This window comes from Catharus ustulatus, chromosome 18 (genome assembly GCF_009819885.2).
Source record: "Catharus ustulatus isolate bCatUst1 chromosome 18, bCatUst1.pri.v2, whole genome shotgun sequence".
Classification (NCBI taxonomy): domain Eukaryota; kingdom Metazoa; phylum Chordata; class Aves; order Passeriformes; family Turdidae; genus Catharus; species Catharus ustulatus.
This window is the reverse complement of record NC_046238.1, coordinates 2,226,625-2,250,394: the sequence shown is the minus strand read 5'-3', so window position 1 is coordinate 2,250,394 and position 23,770 is coordinate 2,226,625. Positions and strand designations below refer to the sequence as shown.

General features: G+C 40.0%; 2 protein-coding genes across 2 annotated transcripts in view; both read left to right on the top strand.

The window, feature by feature from the left end:
• Nucleotides 1-88: 88 nt before the first annotated feature.
• On the top strand, nt 89-15,538 carry ATP6V0A2 (ATPase H+ transporting V0 subunit a2). The gene is made up of 20 exons (XM_033075849.2): nt 89-229; nt 1,528-1,606; nt 2,594-2,691; nt 3,493-3,630; nt 3,962-4,062; nt 4,714-4,840; nt 5,600-5,682; nt 6,027-6,120; nt 6,430-6,642; nt 7,162-7,312; nt 7,993-8,132; nt 8,765-8,922; nt 9,849-9,939; nt 10,231-10,349; nt 10,786-10,996; nt 11,109-11,228; nt 11,706-11,825; nt 12,984-13,101; nt 13,500-13,671; nt 14,479-15,538. Exons 1-20 carry the CDS (start codon nt 113-115, stop codon nt 14,579-14,581), a joined length of 2,553 nt encoding a protein of 850 aa, XP_032931740.1. The 5' UTR covers nt 89-112; the 3' UTR covers nt 14,582-15,538.
• A 498-nt stretch (nt 15,539-16,036) lies between these two features.
• DNAH10 (dynein axonemal heavy chain 10) overlaps nt 16,037-23,770 on the top strand; it is a 49,515-nt gene continuing 41,781 nt past the window's right edge. The window contains 13 exon segments of the mRNA XM_033075852.2: nt 16,037-16,295; nt 16,578-16,676; nt 17,179-17,294; nt 17,692-17,845; nt 18,126-18,283; nt 18,665-18,895; nt 19,486-19,676; nt 20,133-20,331; nt 21,016-21,210; nt 21,361-21,531; nt 22,146-22,322; nt 22,660-22,833; nt 23,449-23,618. Of these exon segments, the coding sequence (XP_032931743.1) occupies nt 16,088-16,295; nt 16,578-16,676; nt 17,179-17,294; nt 17,692-17,845; nt 18,126-18,283; nt 18,665-18,895; nt 19,486-19,676; nt 20,133-20,331; nt 21,016-21,210; nt 21,361-21,531; nt 22,146-22,322; nt 22,660-22,833; nt 23,449-23,618 (2,243 nt within the window). The 5' untranslated portion in view covers nt 16,037-16,087.

Below are 23,770 nucleotides of genomic sequence, written 5' to 3'. Positions count from 1 at the left end.
CCGCCCCGGAAGCGCAGCCGGGCCCGCCCCGCCATGGCCGCCCCCGGGCCGCGCTCCGCCCGCCCGCCGCGCTGAGCCCCCCGCGCCGGCAGCCCCGGGCCGCGCCGCCGCCATGGGCGCGCTGTTCCGCAGCGAGCCCGTGTGCCTGGTGCAGCTCTTCCTGCAGAGCGGCTCGGCCTACGAGTGCCTCAGCGAGGTGGGCGAGCGCGGCCTGGCCGAGTTCCGAGATGTGAGTACGGCCGGGGCTCTCGGGGGTGCGGGGCCTGAGGGGGCCCGGCCTGAGGGGGCCGAGCCGGGCCCGCGGCCGCCCTGGGGAAGGGGTGGGCCTGGCCCCGATGGGGCGGTGGAAACTGCTGTAATTCCCGTCTTTCCCCGAGTCCCCACAGGCAGGTGTATGGCCTGTCCCTGTGTGGCATTGGCCTGAAAGCAGGATCACTGAATCGTTAGGGTTGGGAGGGAGCTCTGGAGATGATCCAGTCCAGCCCTGCGAGGCAGGGTCACCCGAGAGGTGGCACCGGGATGGGTGATGGGAGGTCTGTGGAGCCCCGGCCTCCCCGGCACTCTCGGGAGGAATGCTTTACCATGACTGTATCCCACCTTTCTCGCTGAAGTAGCTTAAACTTGGGGTTATTTACAGCGAGATGCCATGGCAAAGCCCCTGTCCCACCTTCAGCCTGAGCGTGTGTGCTCTGCTGATGGATCCATCCACCACTGACAGATACAAACACCTGCTCTGCAGCTTTACTGATCACAGGTTCCTGTTCCATGAGGGGCACATCCCCTTGCAGGAAACTCCGTGCTGCCTGCCTAACATAAAGTTGGGCTGGGCAATAATTAGCCACGTCTCTGTGCTGTCTCATCATAATTATATGATCTTTGCTTGCTGAGACTTTGGAATGTCTTCCAAATACACATTAGAAATGTAGCTTGCAACATCGTTGCAGGGAAAGCTGGGAAGATTTAAATAAACAGCTAGTTAGTAAATATGGCAGGGAGGAGGATATGCAGATATGCAAGAGTGATTGCATGAGTGTATGTTTAACATTTTGATGTCTTTCTACTTACCTGATACACTATTGTAGAAATAATGCATTAGTGGTTCTGATTTAATAGCTGGATAAGTAGTCAGTGATATTGCATGTTCATATTATGGGGATGTATATAAAATTTAATATTTCAAATAGACTGTGGAAATGCATCACAATAATTTTTTTAAATGGTTAATTTGAAGTCATTGAGCAATATTTAAAAACTGTTGAAATAAGATTAGGAATGGTTTCTCCAGTAGACCTTGTTATTTTGTTGTTTGATTAAAATTAGCCAATAGCATGGATAATTCTGCTTTAATAAAACCGACTTTTTGAAGACTTTGTAATCTTTTTAGGTTTTTGTACCTTCTCAGCTGAAAAGCACTTAGAGCGCAGAGTTCATGCAAATTGTCTCCAGGAAGTTGAAGGAACAGCTGAGGTTCTTTAGGGGAGGTTACTGTTTCAAATTCCTAATAAGCATTTTGTCCTTCTCCTTCAGCTTAACCCAAATGTAAGTGTGTTTCAGAGGAAATATGTGAATGAAGTGAAGAAATGTGAAGAAATGGAAAGAATACTTGGTGAGCTTTATTTTCATGTCTGCTTTCTCACCTGTGGCATTACCAGAGTGACTCTACTTTGGAGGTTTCAGCCACAGGTTTTTTTAACCTTCCCAGGTTTTGTAAGTTGTGAAATTTACTTACACTGCACATAGATTCTGGGGTTTTTTTTAAACTCAGAGGTGAAGAACAGTTGCTAATGTGTTGCTGATAAATAGAGGAGGCTGTTTCAGTGTTTACTACTTGAAACACTGCTAGGAAAAGGGAACCCTTACTGTGGATTAATCCTTGACTGTAGGATACTCAACTCAATACTGTTGATTTTCCACCCTCAGAAATATCCCAAGTTATTAATAATTGTGTTCTCATGGTAGTTAATGAATAGAGAGAAGGATATGCAGAGCATTACAGCCAAGATGCAGATGTTTTCAATGTATCCTGAGGAAAAGTTACAATTGAAGGATTCCTTTGATTGGAATCTCTCATCAGAGGCATGTGCTGGTCATGCCAGCAGCTATTCTGGCAGTCCCTCTGCCCAGTGTGAGTTGCATTTGTTGTCAAGGTTGCTTAAGCTGCTTTGTTTTAAAATTTTTTAATTCCAAGCATGGGTCAGTGAGCAACACTTCTGTTTCTGGCAGAGAGTGACACTATTGCACCGTTAGCAGAAAGTGACACTGTGCAGCAACAAAGGGGTTCTGTGAAATGGTAAAAGCTTCTTAGAAAATACTTGTTAGGAAAGAGAAGCTCTGAAGTTTGCTTGCCTCTGCAGACTTCCAAGGCAGGAAAAGTTTTTGTGTTTTATCCCCACCACTCTCTGAGTTCCTCTTTTTTTGAAGACTTCTGTGTGTGTGCATTGTTGCTAAAATGAATGAATGAATGAAACAGCCAGGGCTTGATGCTGCAGTGTGATTAGCACCATCAAGAGCAGCTGAAGGTCAACTCTGCAGCACTCTAGGAAGTGTGGGCAATGCAGTTTCCTTTCTGATTCTGTTTTTCTTCTCCCTCCAGGGTATTTAGTACAAGAAATTAAAAAAGCAGATATTCCACTTCCTGAAGGAGATGTTGCTCCTCCTGCCCCCTTGTTGAAACACATTTTAGAAATCCAGGTAATTTCCACTAAACAGATGCTGAAGTCTTGTAACTTGATTTCAAGCTTAATGACTTCCTATCTTACTACTTATGATTTCAGTTAGCAGGATGTGGAGGAGGGGCAGAAGCATTTGTTCTCCTTTTTGTCTGATCCCTTGCTGCCAGTGTGGCTTCAAAGCCAGTGAGGTTTTGGTATTACATAAAATTCCTGTGGAAAGGTGAAAGCAAACTCAGGGAGCCTGCAGTCATCTGTTGTGTTTTGGTGGGTTGGCAGACTGGCTGTAGATGCAGTCCCTCAGCCTCACTCATTGGTTTGGTGCTTACCTCAGGCTCTTTGTGCATCCAGAATTTCCAGGTGTGTGGGAATTTTGCTTGCCCAAGGCTCTGCAGGTGCTGGTCACACAGCAAAATGTGGTGCTGTTTTCTCTGAATGCTTTTTCTGGTGTTGCATTCAATGTAGAAGGTTGTAAAACACAGATCTCATTTTGAATAACATTCTGTTTTGTTGTAATTATATTAAAGGAATAAATGGGGATCTTCCACCCTGTGCTGTCTGCAGTTCTAATTCCAGGTCTGCATTATTTTGACACAAATTAGGGGCAGAGCAGCAGGCTGAACAGATGCCAGTGGAGGATCCAGTGTACTCAAAACAAAGCAATCTTTGGTAGATTGAGGGATAAAACCTATGGAGCTTTAGTTAATTGAGAAATGGGAAACTCCTATCACTCTGTCAAATTATTCTGTGTTGGAAATGGATCCTACTCCTGTTTCCCAATCCTGTAACTGATTCTGTGTCTTTGCTTTACTCTTTGTCTTAGGAACAGCTGCAGAAGCTGGAGACAGAATTGAGGGAAGTAACTAAAAACAAAGAAAAATTGAGGAAAAACCTGCTTGAACTGACAGAGTACAAGTACATGTTACAGATCACACAGAATTTTGTCAGGAGAACACCTGAGGTATTGCTTGGGGTGTTTGTCAGGGATTGTTGTTGTGTGGCTTTTTTGGGATTTTCCCTGTTGAATTGCTTGAAAATGAAGGTGTAATTGTGTTATTTTGGTGCAGAAATTATGTTACGAAATTTACAGTGTAATTTTGCAGCACTGACTATAATTGTGAAGAGCAGTGCATTTGAGATCCAGGATCCCTCTGTTGCCTGAATTGAACATGGAAATGAGTTTTAGATTTTTAATTAAACCATTTGCCTAAATACCTTTTCTTCTTTAGAATAATAGTGGAATGAGAGGGGTTTTTCTTTCCTGAAAGCAATGAATGTTCTTTATTTACTAGCATGAATCCCATTTACATGGAAATTTTGAAGAATTTCCTTCTGTGGAAAACGAGCCTTTGGTGGATTACGGCCGCACGCACAGACTGAGTGCCTCTCTGGGGTGGGTATGGCATGTGCTGTTCCAGAAGAGCTTGATGAGGGGCTGGAAAGAATGGATTGTTCTCTTAAAAGATGGCCTGTAGTGATTTCAGGTGTGCCAAACAGTTTTACACAGGACAGGAGCCCGGCCCCAATGTACCTTTATAACAAACCCAGATTATTTGGAGAGATAAACAGGACAGCACCAAAACAAGCTGTCACAAAGCTTCCATCAAACCAGGGAAAATCTCTAAATCAATGCTTCCTTCTATTGTTTAAACTCTTTTTCTCTGATAAACACACAGTGTTTCAATCACCTGGCTGTATCAGTTGTAAATGTGACATTAATTGTGTTGCCTTTGAAATGCTGAATGGGTGCTGCTGTCTATGGCATTGTTATGAGAGGGTATCTATCAAGAAGAAAAATATAATCTCACTATCACAGAAATAATCAGCTAGAAGTAATTCTAGTTGCGTGCTCAGGTCTGTTTATTTTGCAAATAAAAATTTTATATACCAGCTGGCATTTTCTATACCAGCTACTTCCTGTTCAGGACAATGCTTCCTTCCCTAGCCATGGCAGATACTGAATTATTGTGGTGATATACTCTGAATTTCAGGGTTTTTTTTCTTGTAAATGTTATGTTATATTTCAAATTTTTCCTTTTCCTAGATTCATATCTGGGTTAGTTCACATAGCAAAGATTGAAGCATTTGAAAAAATGCTGTGGAGAGTCTGTAAAGGCTATCCCTTTCTTACCTATGCAGAGTTGGATAAAGCTCTGGAAGATCCAGATACAGTGAGTAAATATTGCAATGATCACTTTATTTCTTTTGTACTTTTCATATAATTTGGAAGAATTGCTACTCCAGTCTGTCTGCAGTAAAAATGATTTTCCAGTGTTCTTGGAGGAAAAACTGCTTTAAAGTATTAGAATTGTAAGATTTGAAAATTCAGGGTTGTAGAAGTGGTTATTAATTTGTCATGGTTCAGCTTGAGGAGTGCAGAACTTCATTGTGGAATAACGATGGCTTTATGATTGGCCACCTTGGTCAAAATACGTGGCAGAAATGGCTGCTTGGATATTTATTAACTAGGTCTGTACAGTGGATTGCCTTTTAATAACCTTTCCACTTGTTCATTCAGTAGTTAAGAGAAAGTCAAGTGCAGCAAGCTTTCTGCGGAGTTTTTACTGTGAACTTTAAAAAATAATTTTTTATAAATCAGTTATGGCTTCCTAATCTGTCATTTTTTTTCTTGAATTCTAATTTGTTACCTTTTTAAAATATTCTTTTCTTCCTAAGAATTCTGAGATAGTAAAATATAATGTGTCTTTGATTTTTCCCTGGAAACTTCTTCTGATTTTCTCTAGTATTAAAAAAAAGAGATACTGATACGGTTGAATTTTATTTGATCTTTATTAAGCAGATGGAAGATTATTGCTCCTAACACAGCTTTTTATAGTTGTTCAGCTTTGTTACTTAGCTTTATAACTATGTCACAGTGGAATTGTTGGTTAAAACATAATTCATCAGCTCTTCTTTTTATGGTTTTTTAGGGTGAAACCACAAAGTGGGCTGTTTTTTTAGTGTCCTATTGGGGTGACCAAATTGGTCAAAAAGTTAAGAAGATTTGTGACTGGTAAGAAGTAAATCTAACAATATGTACATTCCTTTCCACCTGGGGCATATTCTAGTTGTTTTTTCCCCTGCACCCCTTTCTGATTTGTGTTGATTTTTAGACAAGGTTTTTTATGTTAAATTTGTTCCTCCCTTTATTACATCCAGCTCTATAATTATGCAGCGTACAAATAAATATATGAGTCATTTCACTTGCAGTCTTTACCAAGTACAGGCAAAATGCTGCCTCTGAGCTGAATTTGTTCCATGGTTATTAAGTGGTGTGTTACAGACTTGGCTGTGGCAGGGGTTGGGTGATGCTTTTGGAGGAGTTTGGTCATTTAGCACAGCCCTGTGTTCCTGCAGCTATCGCTGTCACGTGTACCCCTACCCCGACACCACCGAGGAGCGCCAGGCCGTGGTCGAAGGGCTCAATGTTCGTATTCAGGATCTTGAAATTGTGAGTAAAGAACAGATTTCCTTTTGCTGGAGCTGTTGCACCATAGGAAATCACTTGAATCCCAGTGTTAAATACAATTTCTAACATACATACAGCTTGGGAGCTGGTGGGGCAGTGAGTTGTGTCCCTGGTCTCATGCTGCATTTATCAGTTAAACCTCCCAGCACTTGGCATTGCCTTCTGTTTTCAGCAGAGGTTTGCTTGCCCTCCTAAAAACATGGCCCAGCACTGGACATGTGTGATGTGCTCTTGCTGTGACCAGCACAACCACTGTCACATTCTCAGTGACATCTTTGGTTTTTCTCAAAGGTGCTGAATAAAACTGAGGAATATTTGCGCCAGGTCTTGTATAAGGCATCAGAATCCATCTACACTTGGGTTATCCAAGTGAAGAAGATGAAAGCCATTTACCACGTCCTCAACCTGTGCAGTTTTGATGTCACAAATAAATGTTTAATTGCTGAGGTTTGGTGTCCAGTGGCTGATCTCCAGAATCTGCGCCATGCGTTGGAGGAAGGCTCAGTAAGTTCACTGATGTTAAAGCTTTGATCTTGAACTAACTATACACATAAGGAAAGAAAATAATCATTAACAATAGACTAAAAGTAGGCACAGACAGATCTGGGTCTCTGTATAAAACAATTTTTTATAAGCAGAGCCTTTATTTAGTGTTGTATGTAGTAGTTTTTTTTTTCTTGAATAACTTCTGTATTGGACCTGAGTCCAGCTCAGCCCATGGTGCTGTTTGCAGAAAGTGCCAGTTCCTTTGCATTGATTTTGTTTTGAGAGAGAAAGTTTGTAATAACAAACTTTGCTTTATAATATTGTGACTGCTAAGTCTCATCTGATCCTTGATACGAAGTAAGAATTAGAGCACTGTGCATAATCTGTTTTTAGAGGAGGTGCAAAGGGATAAATGTTAAACTTGGGGCTTAATTTCATGGTATTTTTGGATCAGTGAAACTGCTGATACACCAAATGTTTTCACTTTGATTAGAATAACAGAGATCTTACACAAATCTGTCTTCTGTCTGTAATTAGAGGAAGAGTGGAGCTACAATTTCCTCCTTCATGAATACCATCCCAACAACACAACCTCCTCCGACTTTGATACGAACCAATAAATTCACCTCAGGGTTCCAGAACATCGTTGATGCTTATGGAATTGGCAGCTATGGGGAGGTTAATCCAGGTTGGTCCTTCTGAAAGCTGAGCTGTGCTGTCATTGCTGCTTGCCTTGGTACCTTGCTGAATTGGACATTGGCAAAGGCCAAATGGTGACAGTCATACTGCTTGTTAGTAGCTGTTTTAAAATTTTCAGTAACTCATCAAAAGCACAAGCAGTGCTCCAAGCAGCAAGATGGGATTTGGTTTTGCTGTTATTTTAGCATGAAAAGTAGTGGTAATAGCTGTATAAATTTACTTTTATATGTTTTACTTTGGGTAGGGAAGATATTTAGGGGATAAAAAAAGAAAACTGGTAATGGTAATTGAAGTGTGGAGCTCATCACTTGAAAAATGCAGCTTGTTGTATAACCCATGTAATATATACTTGTAGCTATATTGACTGGCTCATTCTGCACTGGAGAATGTACTTTATAATACAGACCTGAAACAGCCACAGAGGAAGAAGTGAGCTTGGGTTTGGTTGGGTTTTATTTCCTGGGCTGATATTATTATCCTCAGAATTGTCAGCTACTGCTCAACTGTGAAGGTGTCATTGCTGCACTTTAAACAAGCTTTAAACTGAGTTAAATTTACAATGTGGAGGAAGGGTCTATGAGTAGGGGATGAAATGTATGGGATTGCTTGGGGATAATGCAGATATAATCTCTTGTGCTGTGCCTGAAATCTGCTGTGCTGTCCTTGCAGCTCTCTTTACCATCATCACTTTCCCCTTCTTGTTTGCTGTTATGTTTGGAGACTTCGGGCACGGGCTGCTCATGTTCTTATTTGCACTCCTGACAATATTGTATGAAAACCACCCTAGGCTGAAAAGAGCACAAGATGAGGTAAAAGGAATTACAAATAATTTACTTCCCCTCCAGCCAGATCATTTGAATAGTTTCTGTGTTTCTGGAAACTACTGGTTTTTTGCACAGATATTTAATTAGGGTTTTTTCCTTTCTTGTAGGATTTTCTGTGTTTAAAGCCCCCATATTCCTTGAGATCTATGAATGCTACTCAGTGATGTGTTTTACAGAATGTCATTACAGTAACAATTGTGAGGAGAAAATGATTTTTCAAATTCCACCTTGTATTGTCTACAAAAAGAGTTGCCATTTGAAATTTATGAAACTTCACTTTAATTTTTTAGTGATACGGGTTGGAATGCAGGAACAGCTGCATCTCTCATTAGAATTATGTTCAATTAAGAATGCCTGCAAATGTGTAATTTCTTGTAAAGTAGTCCAGGAAGGAAATGCTCAAAAAGACCATTCCTTAGTGTAAGGAAACCTGTGATAAAAGTCTCAGTGTGTGTTATGGGAGCTCATATTCCTTAACAATTACTCACTAATAAATTTTAGTTTTTAGAAAGCTTTATGTGTCCAAAAATGTGTTTCTCTTAGACACATCTAGCTAACCTTTTGCTAACATAGCAGTTGATCTTCTCAATTTTTTCTTTTACCCCCTCTACTGACAGATAATGAAAATGTTATTTGAGGGCCGATACGTGATACTGTTGATGGGGCTGTTTTCCATATACACTGGATTGATCTATAATGACTGTTTTTCAAAGTCAATAAATATATTTGGATCTGGATGGAATGTTTCAGCAATGTTTGAACAGAAGGTTTGGAGGTGAGCTGCATGTTTGCTATGCCATTAAATCAGAGATGTTTTTCCTGCAGCAGTTTAACCCTTTTGTTCACATGTTTTAACTGTCCTGTTATGGTTTGTCTTTACATTGATATTTTAGTTTATATTTTCCAGGTGTGTGTGTGTATGTCTATATAAAGATTTTCAGAGGAATAGAAAACACAGGTCTAGTTTTGGATTTATTTGTCCTAGGTCATGCTTCTGGAATGAATAGCTGAGCAGCATTAGCCTCTACTAAAAGAAATTAACTATTAATTAAGTAAACTAATTACCTGGCAATCATTAGTCTCTGTACAGCTTTTCTTGATAGTTTAAAAAGAAAAAAAGGTCTATGTGAATTGTCAAATCTACCAGAGGGGATAACCTCATTAATTTGAGGTGTCATTACCCTTTGATACACAAATGTTCACAGCTCACATCTCATGGTGCCTTACAAAACAGGATGTGGCTTCAAATAGTCAAGGCTGGCTTTGGTTAAAATTTGAACGGGTTGGGTGTGCTGTGATAATAAAAAACTGTATGAAAATAAAGCAGGAACTTCCCCAAACGCAAAAGAGAAAAAAGCTAGCACTTTTTTTTTTTGGGTGTTTGACAGGGAATTTTATGTAAAAGCAAACTGAACTTTTAAAATGAAACTTTGAGTTCTAGGGGAATGTGGAATAAAATCCATAAACTTTGTTTAGAAAGATAGTGAATGTGAACTAAGCCCAGATTGTGAGGTTCTAGATGGTTTTTTGATTTTTCTTTTTGCTGTTGTTTGTATTTGTGCTTAGAAATCCTTTCACCCTTTAAAAAAAATTGTCACAGTGGGTGAATTAGGTAAACAGGAGCAGTGTCCTGCAGAACTGAAAGTGTGTTGTCATTATGTTTAAAATGTCAAATCTGAGTGTGTTTTTCTGTCACTCCAGCCTTGAGGATGTGAAATCTAATCGATATTTAGCACTGGATCCAAATGTTTCTGGTGTCTATAATGGAGCTTATCCCTTTGGAATTGATCCGGTGAGTTCCATTCTTCTTAATTATCCACTTGTGATTTGTTCTGTGATGATCAGTCTTTGTCCATTAGATTTTGGTGTGTGTATAAGTAAGATAAATCTGACTTAGAAAAAAAATATTTCTGTTTGCATTCCCTCTTCAACAAGACCTTTTCTTCTGACAAGTCAAAGATTGACTTATTTTTACTCAAATTTCAGTTGTGACCAGAATTCTGGTCCCCAGTAGAAAAAGGATACTGGTTTATTCCTTCTGTTATTGTGCTCTTCAATGCTGGTTTGGTGTTTTCTTCTTCAGATATGGAATTTGGCAAGCAACCGTCTCACTTTCTTAAATTCATTCAAAATGAAAATGTCTGTGATCTTTGGAGTGACTCACATGACGTTTGGAGTTGTGTTGGGGCTGTTTAACCACTTGTAAGTACAAGAAGTTACAATAATAGCAACATTGTATTTTTTGTCAAGTCTGGAATTACAACAGTTAATCTTGTAAGAGAAACTGGAATTATTTTTTGAGACCAGAATATGAGTAATTGTGAAAACTGTTTTTAAAAAAAGATATTAGTGGAGAGGTCTTCCTTAACATATGTAAGATGATGGCTGTATTATAGTAAAAAAATCCCAAAACAAATTAATACAAGACTTTATTTCACTTATTGGTAAATAAAGATACATGCCTCTTACAGTTTTTATTTCCACTGAAATACCTGATAAAATTTCACTGAATAAAAAGAAGTCAGCTCTGGATTGTAATCTCAGTCTTGCTGTTTAAAAGTGTTTTGTTTTATTGAAATCATATTTGGGCTGTGTTGGTAAAACATGTTTTTATTTTTTCCCCGTTTCTACCTTTCAGGCATTTCAAGAAGACCCATAATATTTATTTGGTTTTTATTCCTGAACTTTTATTCATGTTGTGCATATTTGGCTACCTGGTGTTCATGATCTTCTTTAAATGGCTGGCATACTCTGCAGAGGACTCGAGTGCTGCCCCCAGTATTCTGATACAATTTATTAACATGTTCCTGTTTCCTAGTAGTGAAACAAAGAGCTTCTTCAGTGGCCAGGTGAGTAATGCTCTTCCAGGCCTTTGGAAATCCTGTACTTTAAAGGAAAAGAGGATGGCTTTTCCTACTTTGGATTTTATGATCTAATCTAATTTTCCTCCCCTCCCAACAGATTCCTCTGCAGAAGTTTTTACTTAGTGTTGCTTTTCTTTGTGTTCCTGTAATGCTGCTTGGTAAACCACTTTATTTATACTGGCTGCACAGTGGAGGCCGAGGCATAAGAATGTACAGGGTAAGTACTGAAAGACACTCATTTCATCAGTGTGGGAGAATTCAGCTGCTGTTTTATTGCACAGAGTATGTCCTTACTGAGCATTTCATAGAATAAATTGGATTGGAAGGGAGCTTAAAGCTCATCTCATTCCACCCTCTGCCATGGCAGGGACACCTCCCACTGTCCCAGCTTGCTCCAAGCCCCTCCAGCCTGGCCTTGGACACTTCAGAGATGGGGCAGCCACAGCTTCCCTGGGCAAGCTGTGCCACCCTCATAGGGATGAATTTCTTTTGTATATGTAACGTAAATTTCAGTTTGAACCCATTACTCCTTGTTTTACCAGTTTCTGCTCAGTTGGAAAAGTTTTGGACTGAAACACATAAATAGTACTTTGTTCCTCTAAATCGTTTTGCCTTTGCCTGTGAGTACTCTAAGTAAATTTAAGAAATGACAGTGGCAGCTTGCTTGAAGAGACAACACATTTCTATTTTGTAGAGTGGCTACAAGCTTGTCCGAAAAGAAAGCGAGGAAGAGCTTTGTCTGCTGTCGTGTCATGATCTCGAGGAAGGCGTCAGTCATTCAGACAGCGGGCACAGAGAGGGGGAGGCAGAGGAGGTAATGTTGGTGCTTCATCTCTGGTTTGTATGTTCTTAAAAGCTAATTAGAAGTGGGCAGTCAATAGATAACCTGAGCAGTTTTGAAGGAACTCAGCTGAACCTTTACAAAGCCCTTGGTGCCCAAATGCAGTTCACTTATAGTTACTTGTTGCTGTTTTTTCATTATTTTTTGGTATTTTCAGACTGTTGCAGTAAACCACAACCTTTCTGTAGTAGAGAACAGAGTCTGTGTTTTATTTGCAATTAAAACTCTGCATCTAGGAGTACAGGTTTCCTTATGTTGAAGAGTGGGATAAAAATCCTGGGTTTTGTCTGGTTTTATGGATTTTTAAACTTAAGGCAAGGTGGTGATTGCCCAGTTTCCTGTTTATTAATCTTGGCTTTTCATCTGGACAAAAGTCTTTCTGTGTCTGCAAATTACATCTTGTGATGAGGATTATTGCTAATGGGGGTTGGGGGACATGGGCAGCATTCCTAGTCCTCACCCACTGCTGCTGTTTAGTTTGGCCAAATTTTTAAAGGTCTGGGTGGATTCCACTGATTCCATGTGAATTGAAAGACAAAGAAAGAATGGTTTCAGTTTCCTAATGTGCAGAATATGTGTAGCCCTTGTCTCACTGGGGTAGTAGACTCTTGTTCCTTGTGTATAGAAAATGCAAGAATTATTTACTCAAAATCTATCTAAAATTTTCAGTAGTATCAGCTTTGAAACTGTTAGTAACGAGTATTTATATTGAGAACTTACAGTATTAATGTGGCTATCTTTCTATTAGTAACATTACTGATAATTACTCCTGTTTTTAAAGATGAAAAAATTGATACTGTAATCTTAGAATCTCAATAGAATGGGAATTAGAACCATGGCTGGTTATAGTACTTAAAAGTTTTTGAGTATTAAATCATATTCCTTGTGGAAAATATAAATTCATTTGTTTATATCTTTCAACAAGGTAATACTGGAAAACTGTAGCATCTGATTTTTTTTAATGTTATCTCTGTAATAAGGATCTTCTACATGGCACACTTTTTTTACTTGATATAAAATCAATTTATTACCCTTCAGTGGAATTCCTCTTCCATGTAATAAGGATTTACAGATTAATGTTATGGTTCTCTATGTTGTTAAAATTGATGCAAATGTATTTTTATCTTTTAGCTGAACTTTGCAGATGTTTTTATGAATCAAGCAATTCACACCATTGAATACTGTCTGGGCTGCATCTCTAACACAGCCTCATACCTGAGACTCTGGGCATTAAGTCTTGCTCATGCACGTAAGTGGGGGTGGGTTTTTTAAATTTTTTTAATTTGTTTTTGGTTTTTTCCTGCATTTGTATTTTAAATGCTCTTGGAGGGAGGCTGGCCTGGTTCAAATGATGCTACTATGAACTACACTTTTCCTTAATTAAAAAAAGTATCCCTATTTCAACTAATGATGATCTATGGAAGCCTCCAAACTAAAACTGTGACTTGATGTAAAATCCTGCTCTCAGTAGTTCTGATTTTGACACTGAGGTCTGTCTTTAAACGTTTGAGGGGATGGGGGAGCTCTCTGGAGAGGGGGATTGCTCACAGTTCCCATGTTCAGCAGCTGCTCTTGTATTGGTGATATGAACAGGTCAGAGTGGCTCAGTACCAACATTAATGATGACAACTTTCTGGTTTTTATTAGAGTTGTCAGAAGTTCTGTGGCAGATGGTGCTGAGAATGGGGCTCCATGTGGATACAAAGTTTGGTGTCTTGCTGCTAATCCCTGTTCTGACAATCTTTGTTGTGCTGACAGTTTTTATTCTGCTGGTCATGGAGGGGCTTTCTGCTTTCCTCCATGCTATACGACTTCACTGGTATGTTTGGTTTTTTTCTGTATACCACTTCAGCATATACTGGCTTGTTTAAAAGGAATTTTTATGGCAAAATTGTAGGTGTCTTATTAAAAAGGGGAAGTGTAAAATTCAAACAGTCTCATTGCTACTGAAATACATGTATTTAGTTATATTAAATAAATGGCTTGTTAGTTGGATGTGATTGTTCCTTTGGAATATTTTCAGTAGATTCAAATATTATATTGGCTTATGATGCATTTTAAATTCAACCACATTCATAAAATATTATAAAATATTTCATAATGTTGAATATTAGTAACTTAGATAAGTATTTTTAATTTCAGTTTGCTTATCTCATTATCTGGTTTCAGTCAATTCATTAGGTTCAATAGAACATTTATATTAATGAGTGGGGCTGCCAACCCTTAAGTATTTTAATCCTTTCTTAGTCTTGCTATCACAAGCTCTGCACTTTGGAGTGGATTCAGAGCATGTTTAGTTGGAAATCTGATGAAATTTACAGTTTAAACAAAGGTGAGTAGTGTCCAAAGACAGGAGGTGGAGCTATGTACATGACAGATTGTCCTCATGATATTGGAAATTTGCGAAACAATTGACTACAACTCGCTCAGAAACAAATGAGAAGCCCAGTTTAGTGTGTGTGGGTCTCCTGAGAAACAGAAAGTTTTAGCTGGGACTGTGATGGGAGGGTTAAATAGCTGCACAGAAAACAAGAGAGGATTGGAGCTGGTTTTGTTCAGCTTCTTGGGTTGCAAGACAACTCATTTTGGATTCATGTACAGATTCTGGTTTTTTGTCTCGTTTCAGGGTGGAATTTCAGAACAAATTCTACTGTGGTGGAGGATACAAGTTTACGCCTTTCTCTTTTAAGCACATTTCTTTACATTTTAATAAAGATGGTGCATTATAATTTGGCTGCTGTCAGCAGAAATGTTTGGAGTTGTCTGCAAAGAGCTGCGTGATTGGATCTTGCCTATGAATGGTTTCTTGTGGAACAAAGTGGTTTTCACTGATTGCCTTATAATGCAGCCAAACAATTCTGTAAAACATACCTCCCATAGAGAGACACAGCAGATCTGGAGCATCTTGTAAAATATATAGATATAAAATGTACATTTTTCTTGATAAACTAATGTTGTAAAGTAATTTTATTCTTAAAAAAAAAAAAAAGAGTTGTTACTGCTTGTCCTGAAACCCATGTAGGCATTTTTTTGAGTCTCTTTATTTTCTTGAATGGTTACTTTTAAGTTATCTGAAATACTTTTCATTATATTAAACATTCATTACTAATCACATACTTAACCCAGCTACATCTTGTGCACTTTGGGAACTGAACCTTTCAACAATGCAATAGAAGCACTGTCTGTTCTCAGTCTGTATTCCAGGATGACTATGAAGTTAATAGAAATTTATACACACCAATGCAATGTGCCATATTTAAAATTGCACTGGAAATGTTTTCTGTTCATTCTGGGTTGCTACTTTAAGCTTTTGGAAGCCACACTGATATTTATATTTATATTTAATGTTATGGAAGAAGGCAGGATTAGAAGTATTACTCCTCTTTTTTTCCCCTGTAGCGAGGAATAACTTTTGCACATGGAATAAAGAATTTGCCTCGATCCCTGTTTCTGTTTGGCTGTAAGGAGACACAAACAGCACTCCCTGATGTTGTAAAACCTAATTTATACCGCAGAGGTGGACAGAGGGGTAGTTTTATATTATTTTTGTATCAGTGTGAAAAAGGGGATATTGCCATGCTATTTTAACGTCTGTGCCATACGAACAGCACAAATTAAATTTTGCACTTTCCTACGAATTCCCAATAAAGCCTCGTTTGCGCTGCGCCGAGCGGGCGCTGTGTTTGTCCGTGGCTTTCTCCTTGCCCGAGGCGGCGCTGAGGGGAACGAGCGGCCCTGAGGGATGGCCGGGGCCGGGGAGAACCAGTGCTCCTAAAGGAGGGCGGATACTGAGGGGAAAGAGCGGCCGTGAGAGCCGGCCGGTGCCAGGGAGAACCAGTGCTCCTAAAGGAGGGCGGGTACTGAGGGTGATGAGCGACCGGTGCTGAGGGAAAGGGGCGGCCGGTGCCGAGGGAAAGGAACAGCTGCGAGAGGCGGCCGGTGCCCAGGGACCCGGCGCTCGTGAGGGGCCGCCCGTGCTGAGGGGAGCGAGCTCCCGTGAGAGGCGGCGGGTGCTGCGGGGAACCAGCGGTTGTGAGAGCCGGCCCGTGGCTGAGGGAGGGAGCGCTCCTGAGGGGCGGCCGCACGGGGCGGGCTCTGTACGGGAACGCAGCCGTTCGAGGCGCCTCCTGAGGCGGGCACGGAGCCTCCCGAGGCGGGCTGAAGGCGGGCAGAAGCCGTCGCTCCTCCCCGCACCGTTGCCGTGACCACCGGGAGGCGTCGGGCCGGTCACCGCCATGAGCCTGGACGATGTGCGGGTGCAGTGGCTGCGGGACCGAGCGCTCGCCCTGCTGGGTCTGAGCGAGCCGGCGCCTTTGGAGAAGCTGCTGAGCCGCGGCGAGGATGCGCGGGTCGTGCTGCACTTCTTCGGCCTTGGCGCTGAGGGCAGCGAGGATGCGGGCACGGCGCTGCTGCTGCTGCGGGCCGAGCGGCCCGGCCCGGCCGGTGAGGAGCGGGGGGAGAGGGATCCCTGCCCCGGCCCGCCAGGCTCTCCCTGGGCACTGCCTGAACCCAGCTCCCTGTTTACCCCTCCCTCAAACTCCTCTTCGTCCCATCTGCTGATCCCTGTCTTCACCCCTTTTCCCGCCTCTCCATCCCTTGGGCTGTGTTCTCCTGAACCCTTTCTATCCCACCCATTTCTAGAATTTTGTCCGCTCTGTTTGTGGGATTTGCATCGTTCCTCTGCAGTGTTATATCATGCTTTCCTCCCGTTTTGCATTTGTGCAGATGCAGGTGGCACAAATGTGCGTTTCTATGTGGCTTTTAATGAAATTCCCGAAGAGTTTGTGTCAAATTCTACTGTGTATTTTCTGAGAGACGCCAAAGGTATGTGTCCTGAAGAACTGCAGCCTCAGTGTTTTCAGTTTTGCGTTAATCAGTTTTGCATTAAACAGCACTTCCCATCATTGTGAAGATGTGATAGAGGCTGGGACTCAGGATAGTGCACATCCACCTTACTTAACTGGGTAGGAAAACACTCAGACTAGAGCCAGTGCCAGGGATGCTTTGTCATGTAACAGCATTTCTGTGTAAGATTTTCCTCCTCTGTCTGTAGAGCAGACGTTCAAATCAAGCCACTGTTGTTTCGAACAGAAAACTATTTTCTATCAGACTGGCTTGTAAAGACTTAGAATCAGGTGATGATGCTGAAGTTTTTTTCTGCCCTTTCTGAAAAAGTATTTGCACTATTAAAACCAGCACTGATTTTAAACCTGACTTGTACCAAACCTCATAGTGTTTTATTGGAGTTTTAACTTATTATGAAAATTACTTTATACTTTCTGTATCAATTAATTAGATTTATACTAATTTTTTGTATACTGTTTAGAAAGAGTTCCTGTACCTAATAACCTGACTGAAGCTAATGAGATTCTTCCTCAAGTGATAAAGTCAGGTGTGCTGACTGATGATAATCTCTTGATGCTAAAGAATGCCATCTCACAGGTAAATGAGTTACAGCTTTTATGTATGGAATCCTGAGTATTTCTAGGAGTGATTTGCCTATTTAGTATTATATGGACTATGCATAAGAAATATTAATATTTATTAAGTGACCTTCATATGCCAAAATGAAGTTTTTGTTAATCCTTATTTGTTATTTTGTTTCCCCATTTTCCCCCTGTTTGAGAATCATTTAAGGGTGTGAGACCAGACACCTCTATTTCTGTGCTCACAGACTTTCATAAAGGTGTGCTGGAACTATTTCCCTGCACAGCTTGAAATGGAAAGAGACACAAATTAAAGTTTAGAACAATATCTAATGGTTAAGAGGATTGCTAGTAAGTTGGTTTTTTTTTAATACAAATCATCTAATCTATGGCACCTGTTTCAATCCTGGCAGTTTTCACCAGCCCAGCAGCAGACTGAGAAAACTTCCTCTGATTCAGACAATGAAAATGCAGATTCTGAAGAAAGGAATTTACCTGAGACTGAACCTAGAAACTCTGTGGACTCTGATGCTCTAATGAGTAGTGAAACTCAGCTGATTATACCAGGTGAAGTGAATATTTTGCCTCTGCCAGCACTGTGGTGATTAGAGCACATGGCAGTAGAATGAGGTTCACCTGAAAGTGGCTTTGTACAGTGACAGATTTGATTAAAGCTGCTCTTCACTGATACCAGCTGTGCTTTTCTCACCCTGAAGTAGAGCAGGCAGCAGGGAGAAAAGGATGGAATCAGTGATAAGTCTTTGAAAGAGTTTGGAGTGAGAGTAGGAGGCATATCCAATGCTGCCAGAACCAGACAATTCATTCTGTGTGCATTTTCTTCCAACAGATGAACTTAAACTGGAGATGCCAACTGTAAATCTAGATAGAGAAGTGACTCTTCTTGCCACAATTCCATCAGTGGTGCAGTCTCTGAAAAAGTGTGCAATGACCTGGCAGAAATTAATATCCAGAGTTCTGGAGGAACAACTGAAAAAGGTTCCAGAGGTAACTTTTCCTGTAACATCAAGATGCTTTTATTCCTGGAGACTTTACTTCATTTCCCCACAATAATTGTGTTAATTTTTAATTCCTCTTCATGGTTGATTGTTGGAAAACCATTTACTAATTCTTGAAAAGTAGAACAAACAGAACAAACAAACAAAAATTCTTGAAAAGTAGAACAGAGGAACTGTGTGGCTCTGGGAAGCAGAATAGAAATAAAATATGAACTAATTCACTACAGATCCTACCCACACAGGATAACTGTGGAAAACTGAGGGACTTTTGTTTATTGAAAAGAAGGAACAAATATAATCCTGTTTATAAATATTCACTCTTGCATAATGATAATTCAGCTTTTTTTATTTGATTGCACATTACTTGTAGGGTAATGGTCCACTTGCAGAGATTTACCTCTGGCGTGAAAAAAAAGCTACTTTAAGTGCTCTTACTGAACAGATAAAGCGTCCAGAGGTGCAAAAAGTCTTGGAAATACTACAGGAAGCTGAATCTGGGTTTACTGAAGGTGTGCAGATGGTCTTCAGTGACCTCAGAAGACATCACGTGCAAGCTGAGGATAATGCAAAGTTTCTCTCAACTCTCGAGCGCCATTTGAAGGTAGCTGTCCTTGAGAAAACTTGAACTGCACTTAGATTAGTTTGGTTTCTCTCATGATGTAATCACCTCTTGTTTATTCTTTCACTTTTTAGCAGCAATAAAGATATACTATAGATTAACAGATTATATTTAATTTAATAAAAGAGTTGCTTAGTTTGTTTGAGTTTCAGTGGTTCTAATGTTTGAAAACTCAGAACTGTGAGCACTTGCTTTCTAGTCCAACCTTGGGAATTTTGATGGCATAGCTGGACTGGGGAAAACAAAGATTGCTCTACTCCATTTTTTTAGATAGTTTCTACCACAAATTACAGCTGATGTTTCAAAGTTTAAATTGTATTGAAGATCATCCAAACAAAGAATTGAGCTAAAATTTAAAATGGGGACCTAAAATAATTTGGAGCAAAAGGCACAGATTTGCACATCTTTAACCACATGTGTTATTTAGACACCAGGATGTCTCCTTGTCCAGGTTATTTATTTAACAATGCCACAGACTTTCATTTCTGAGGCATCTACAGAATGCACATTAATTTACTGAGTACAAATTTATATGTTTTCATGACCTCTTACCCACAATATGCATTTCATAGAATTTATCAAGTGGCACTGGGGTTGAAGTTATCTCCAGCACAATCCCTTCCCTGCTGAATGCCCTGAGGCTGGTGTGGATCATGTCACGGCACTACAACAGGGATGAGCGCATGGTGCCCCTCTTGGAACGGATTTCCTGGGAGATTTGCGCACGAGTGCGCCGAGTTGTGGATGTGCAAACGCTTTTCAAGTGAGTGCTGGGTTTTTGTTTAACTGGGATGTGTTTATTAAAAGCTTTGTCTTGCATGAAGTGCAGTAGGTGATACTTCCACCAAAGAGGTGTCTGCATTTTTCAGCCATCTGAAGTTGTATTAGGTCAATTGAAAGTCCATTTGTTTTGTAATTTTCATAAATTACTAAATCAACCCTGAAGAAATAGGTTCTTGTCCTCTTTTGTATCGAAAGAACATAAACCAATATAACAAATAGAAAGACAGAGGTAAAAAAGTGGCATAAATATAACCAAAATCACTCCTCAAATAATATCTCCTTTCAAAATCCCATTGAAAATAAGTTTTAAGTTTTGCCTAGACCTTGTGTGGTTAGAAGCTGCTAAACCAGGGTACATTATTCCAGTTGAGATACAATTTTTTAATCCATAATATTTCTATCTATAATATCTTAACTGTGTTGATTTGATTAATAGACAAGACACAGCTACTGCAAAAAAGAAAATAACAGAAGCCAGAAACACTCTTGAACAATGGAAAAAATGTTATTTTACTACTTGTATCCAAGTGGAAGAGTCAGGAAGTAAGCGATACTGGAAATTTGACGTGAAACGTTTATTTGAAAAAACAGATTATATGGTTTCAGTCTGTCAAGATCTCTATGATATTTTTCAGGTAGGAATATAGACAATAAATAAAGGGATTATGTAATCACTGTGTTCTTCTGTAGAGGGGATTCTTCTGTGTTGTAGGAGTAGACTTGTTAACAACTTAGTTTTGTATTTGAGACCTGAGCAGTGTCTTTGATTCCAACAAAATTGCATTTAATGCTGGAGCTGGAAGAACTTTTCTCCAAGTACTGGTTGGGGAAAGGTGCCACTGTGTACATGGTGTGAGCACAAAAGACTTGCAACAACTGTTTCACACATTTGTGATTTTCATGGGCTGCCACCTTAATGAGTTTGATAAAATACCATTTAAGGGTATTATAATATTTGGCCATCTGTGAATCTGTGTATTAATTGCAGAGTAACATGAATGGAGAGATGCTGTGTTTAGGCTAATGTAAGTCAGGGTAATTAGCAATATGGTCCATCAATAAACCCTGTGTAAAGTGGAGTGAAAAGAACTAATAACTGAATATCACCTGTTTAACAACTGAAGTGCTGGGCTTGTAGATTCTTGCTGTGATTTTTGCAGTGTCTCATATTAAAATATTTGAAATTTAAATCACAGCAGAAACCAGTAATTCTCTGAGTGGTTGATATTTTTTAAAATAAAAAATTAACAGTAATGTGTTCAGTGGCAGAAAATAATATTAAAAAGAAAGCTTTATGGTATGTTCTTCTGAATGAATAGGTCACTGAAGAGCTTCACAATATGTTTATTCCTGAACTGATAACTGTGTCAGAAAACCCAAAGGGTGTTGATGAGCTACAGAGAGAAGTGACTATAGTAATTAGTCTTATGGAAGATGTGACCTTTGACCCTTTTAGCATGGAAAGGGCACGTGACTGGGGATTTGTTATGGAAGAATTCAGAGAAGATGTTACAGTAAGTACCATGTACTGTGATTCCCAAAAAACAGTAACAACAAACTTGACTGCTATTCTAAAAAAGTATTTTCATTTTGCCACCCTTTCTGGTTTTGCAGAATTAATTCCTAAGTGACAGTGAATTTCTTTGCTTTCTTCCTCTGTTTAGGATATTGAAGAAAAGATGACAAGCTTCATTGATGAATCTTTTACCTCCCTTCGATCAGCAGAAGTTGCTTTTGACATGCTGATGAAGTACAAACACATGCAGATTCCTGAAACTATTAATAAGCAGTTAATGGAAAAGTTCAGTGATGTTTTGGAGCAATATCGTAAAGAGGTATTCAGTTTAGGGATTTCTTATCCAGTGCATGAAGTTCTTTACCTCATGAAAATCATAAATCTGTGTATGTCTAATTACCTGTGTGGTGTCATTTACTATCACTTTTATAAATAAACATGATAATTGCTCTCTTTTTTTGGGACCAAGATGGAGAAATAGTCTGGTTAATTTGCTGAAATGCACTGTGTGAGAACAGGAGGGTGCTCTGAATGCAACAAGGCTTGTGGCTATTCCTGCACCTTGTAAACAGCAGCTCAACCTTCCTGAGAGAATGGATTTTTTGTACCCTACAGCTTTCTTGTCATGGCCAAATTAAAGACAGGATCAGAAGGTGTCATAGATCAGTTTTGGAAGGCTGGAATGTAGAAGACTGTATGTTGGAAAGCTTTTCATATCAACTTTTTTCTTGATATTTCAAAGAACATTTAACTTAATAAAATGTAATCTTACAGACAATGCTGCCATAATGGCAACTCCATGAGAGAGAAATGAAGAGGAAATAAATATTTTTATCCTGCTACTGGAATTATCTTCAGAACTTGTGCTGTGTATCAGTGATCATGGGCAAGCAATGGGAAAGTGATTCTTGGCAATATTTTGTTCTCTTCTAGGTCGAAGTTGTTAAGCAAATCTTTGTTGAGAAGCACAAGGATCCACCTCTGTACAAGAACCACCCTCCAGTGGCTGGAGCAATATCCTGGTCCCGCTCCCTTTCCCATCGGATCACACACACCATCACTCGATTCCAAGAGGACGAGGAGCTGCTTGCCTCTGAACGTGGAAAGGAAGTATGTTGTGTCTTTTGGTACTTGGTGAAGGAAGAAACACTTTCTTTACACACTTCTAAAGATGTGAAAGTGCTCTGTTGTGAGGGGAAATCCCAAGTCTTTGCACACAGCCTTGTTAGATGTGAGAACTGGATTGAAACCTTCCCACTGTTTCCCAGGGAGAAGTGATGGAATCAATTACTTCATTCAAGAGCCCAAATTCTCCAGTGTCTGCAGGTGTTACCTGATCTCTTATCTAATAACAACCAAAAACCATATTGAGAGGCCATATTAGGACAGGCTAGTTGAACATTTCTCATGGTCTTTAAAATGAGCTATACACAGTTGTCCTTTCTAGGTGAAACAAATGTATCTCCAAGTGGCCGAGAAAATGAAAGAGTATGAAGATGAAAAATACCGTCTGTGGAGAGAGAGGACAGAGCACATAATTCCACTGTTACTGAAAGAGACTCTGCTGGCTGTTGTCACTGATGGGGCTGCAACAAATGTTCATCCAGAGACTTCTGAGCAGGTGAAATGTGGGAAGATTGTGTACCAGGCTTCTCTGAGGGGAAAAACTGCCTGGTGGTCAGCAAGAATTTTCTGGGAGTAATGTTTTAAACACAGATTGAGAAAAATTTCTGAGCTCAAAATTTCTTGTGATCCTTTATAGTTCTTGAATCACCTGGCAAATGATTGAATATTGTTGCTCTCTGTGTTCTTCTGTGCTGTAGTGCCTGTTAATTTGTAGTTTTTGGTACAACATTTTGAGACATTGTTACAGTGCTTGGGACTGAAGTTAGTTACAGGCAGATTTCCAGTGGAGATCTTGCAGAATCCTGTTCCTACTAAACTTTTGTCTGATTCTGAATTTCCACTGGGATTTCTGTTGTAATGGGTGCAGCAGTGTGTAAACAAAAGTGATTTGGTTTGTTCCTTGTAACTGACAGCTGAGAAGGTAGTTCTGTGTCATTTCTGAACCAAGAATCTTGGGGCTACTATCATATTTTAAAGACATTTCCACAAGCTGTGAACATCAGACATTCTGGCTTTTACCTTCTGCCTTATCAAATGTCTCCAAAAGCTCACCCTGACCTTGTAATGCAAGGTGTTTCTCTCCTTTCTGCTGCTCTTTTCTGTGCTGTAGGGCTCTGCAACAGAGGAGCCTGTCACCACCAAGAAAAGTGTCTGCTTCACTCTGAATTTTTCTCCTGAAATCCTAGAGATTATCACTGAAGCCAAGTACATGGAACAATTAGGGCTTCCAGTGCCAGAAATGGCGAGATACGTGGCACTGCAGGAAGACCAGTACCTTAGGTAAGGCTGTAACAATGTCTGCTCACATACAGGCTCATGGCTGCATTTCAAATGATTTCACTCCAAACAGAACAGGCCCTGAGTCATCACATTTTGGAAATATGAGAGCCCTTAGTGATTATTTTGTTTTTAAGGGTACAATTTCTAATGGC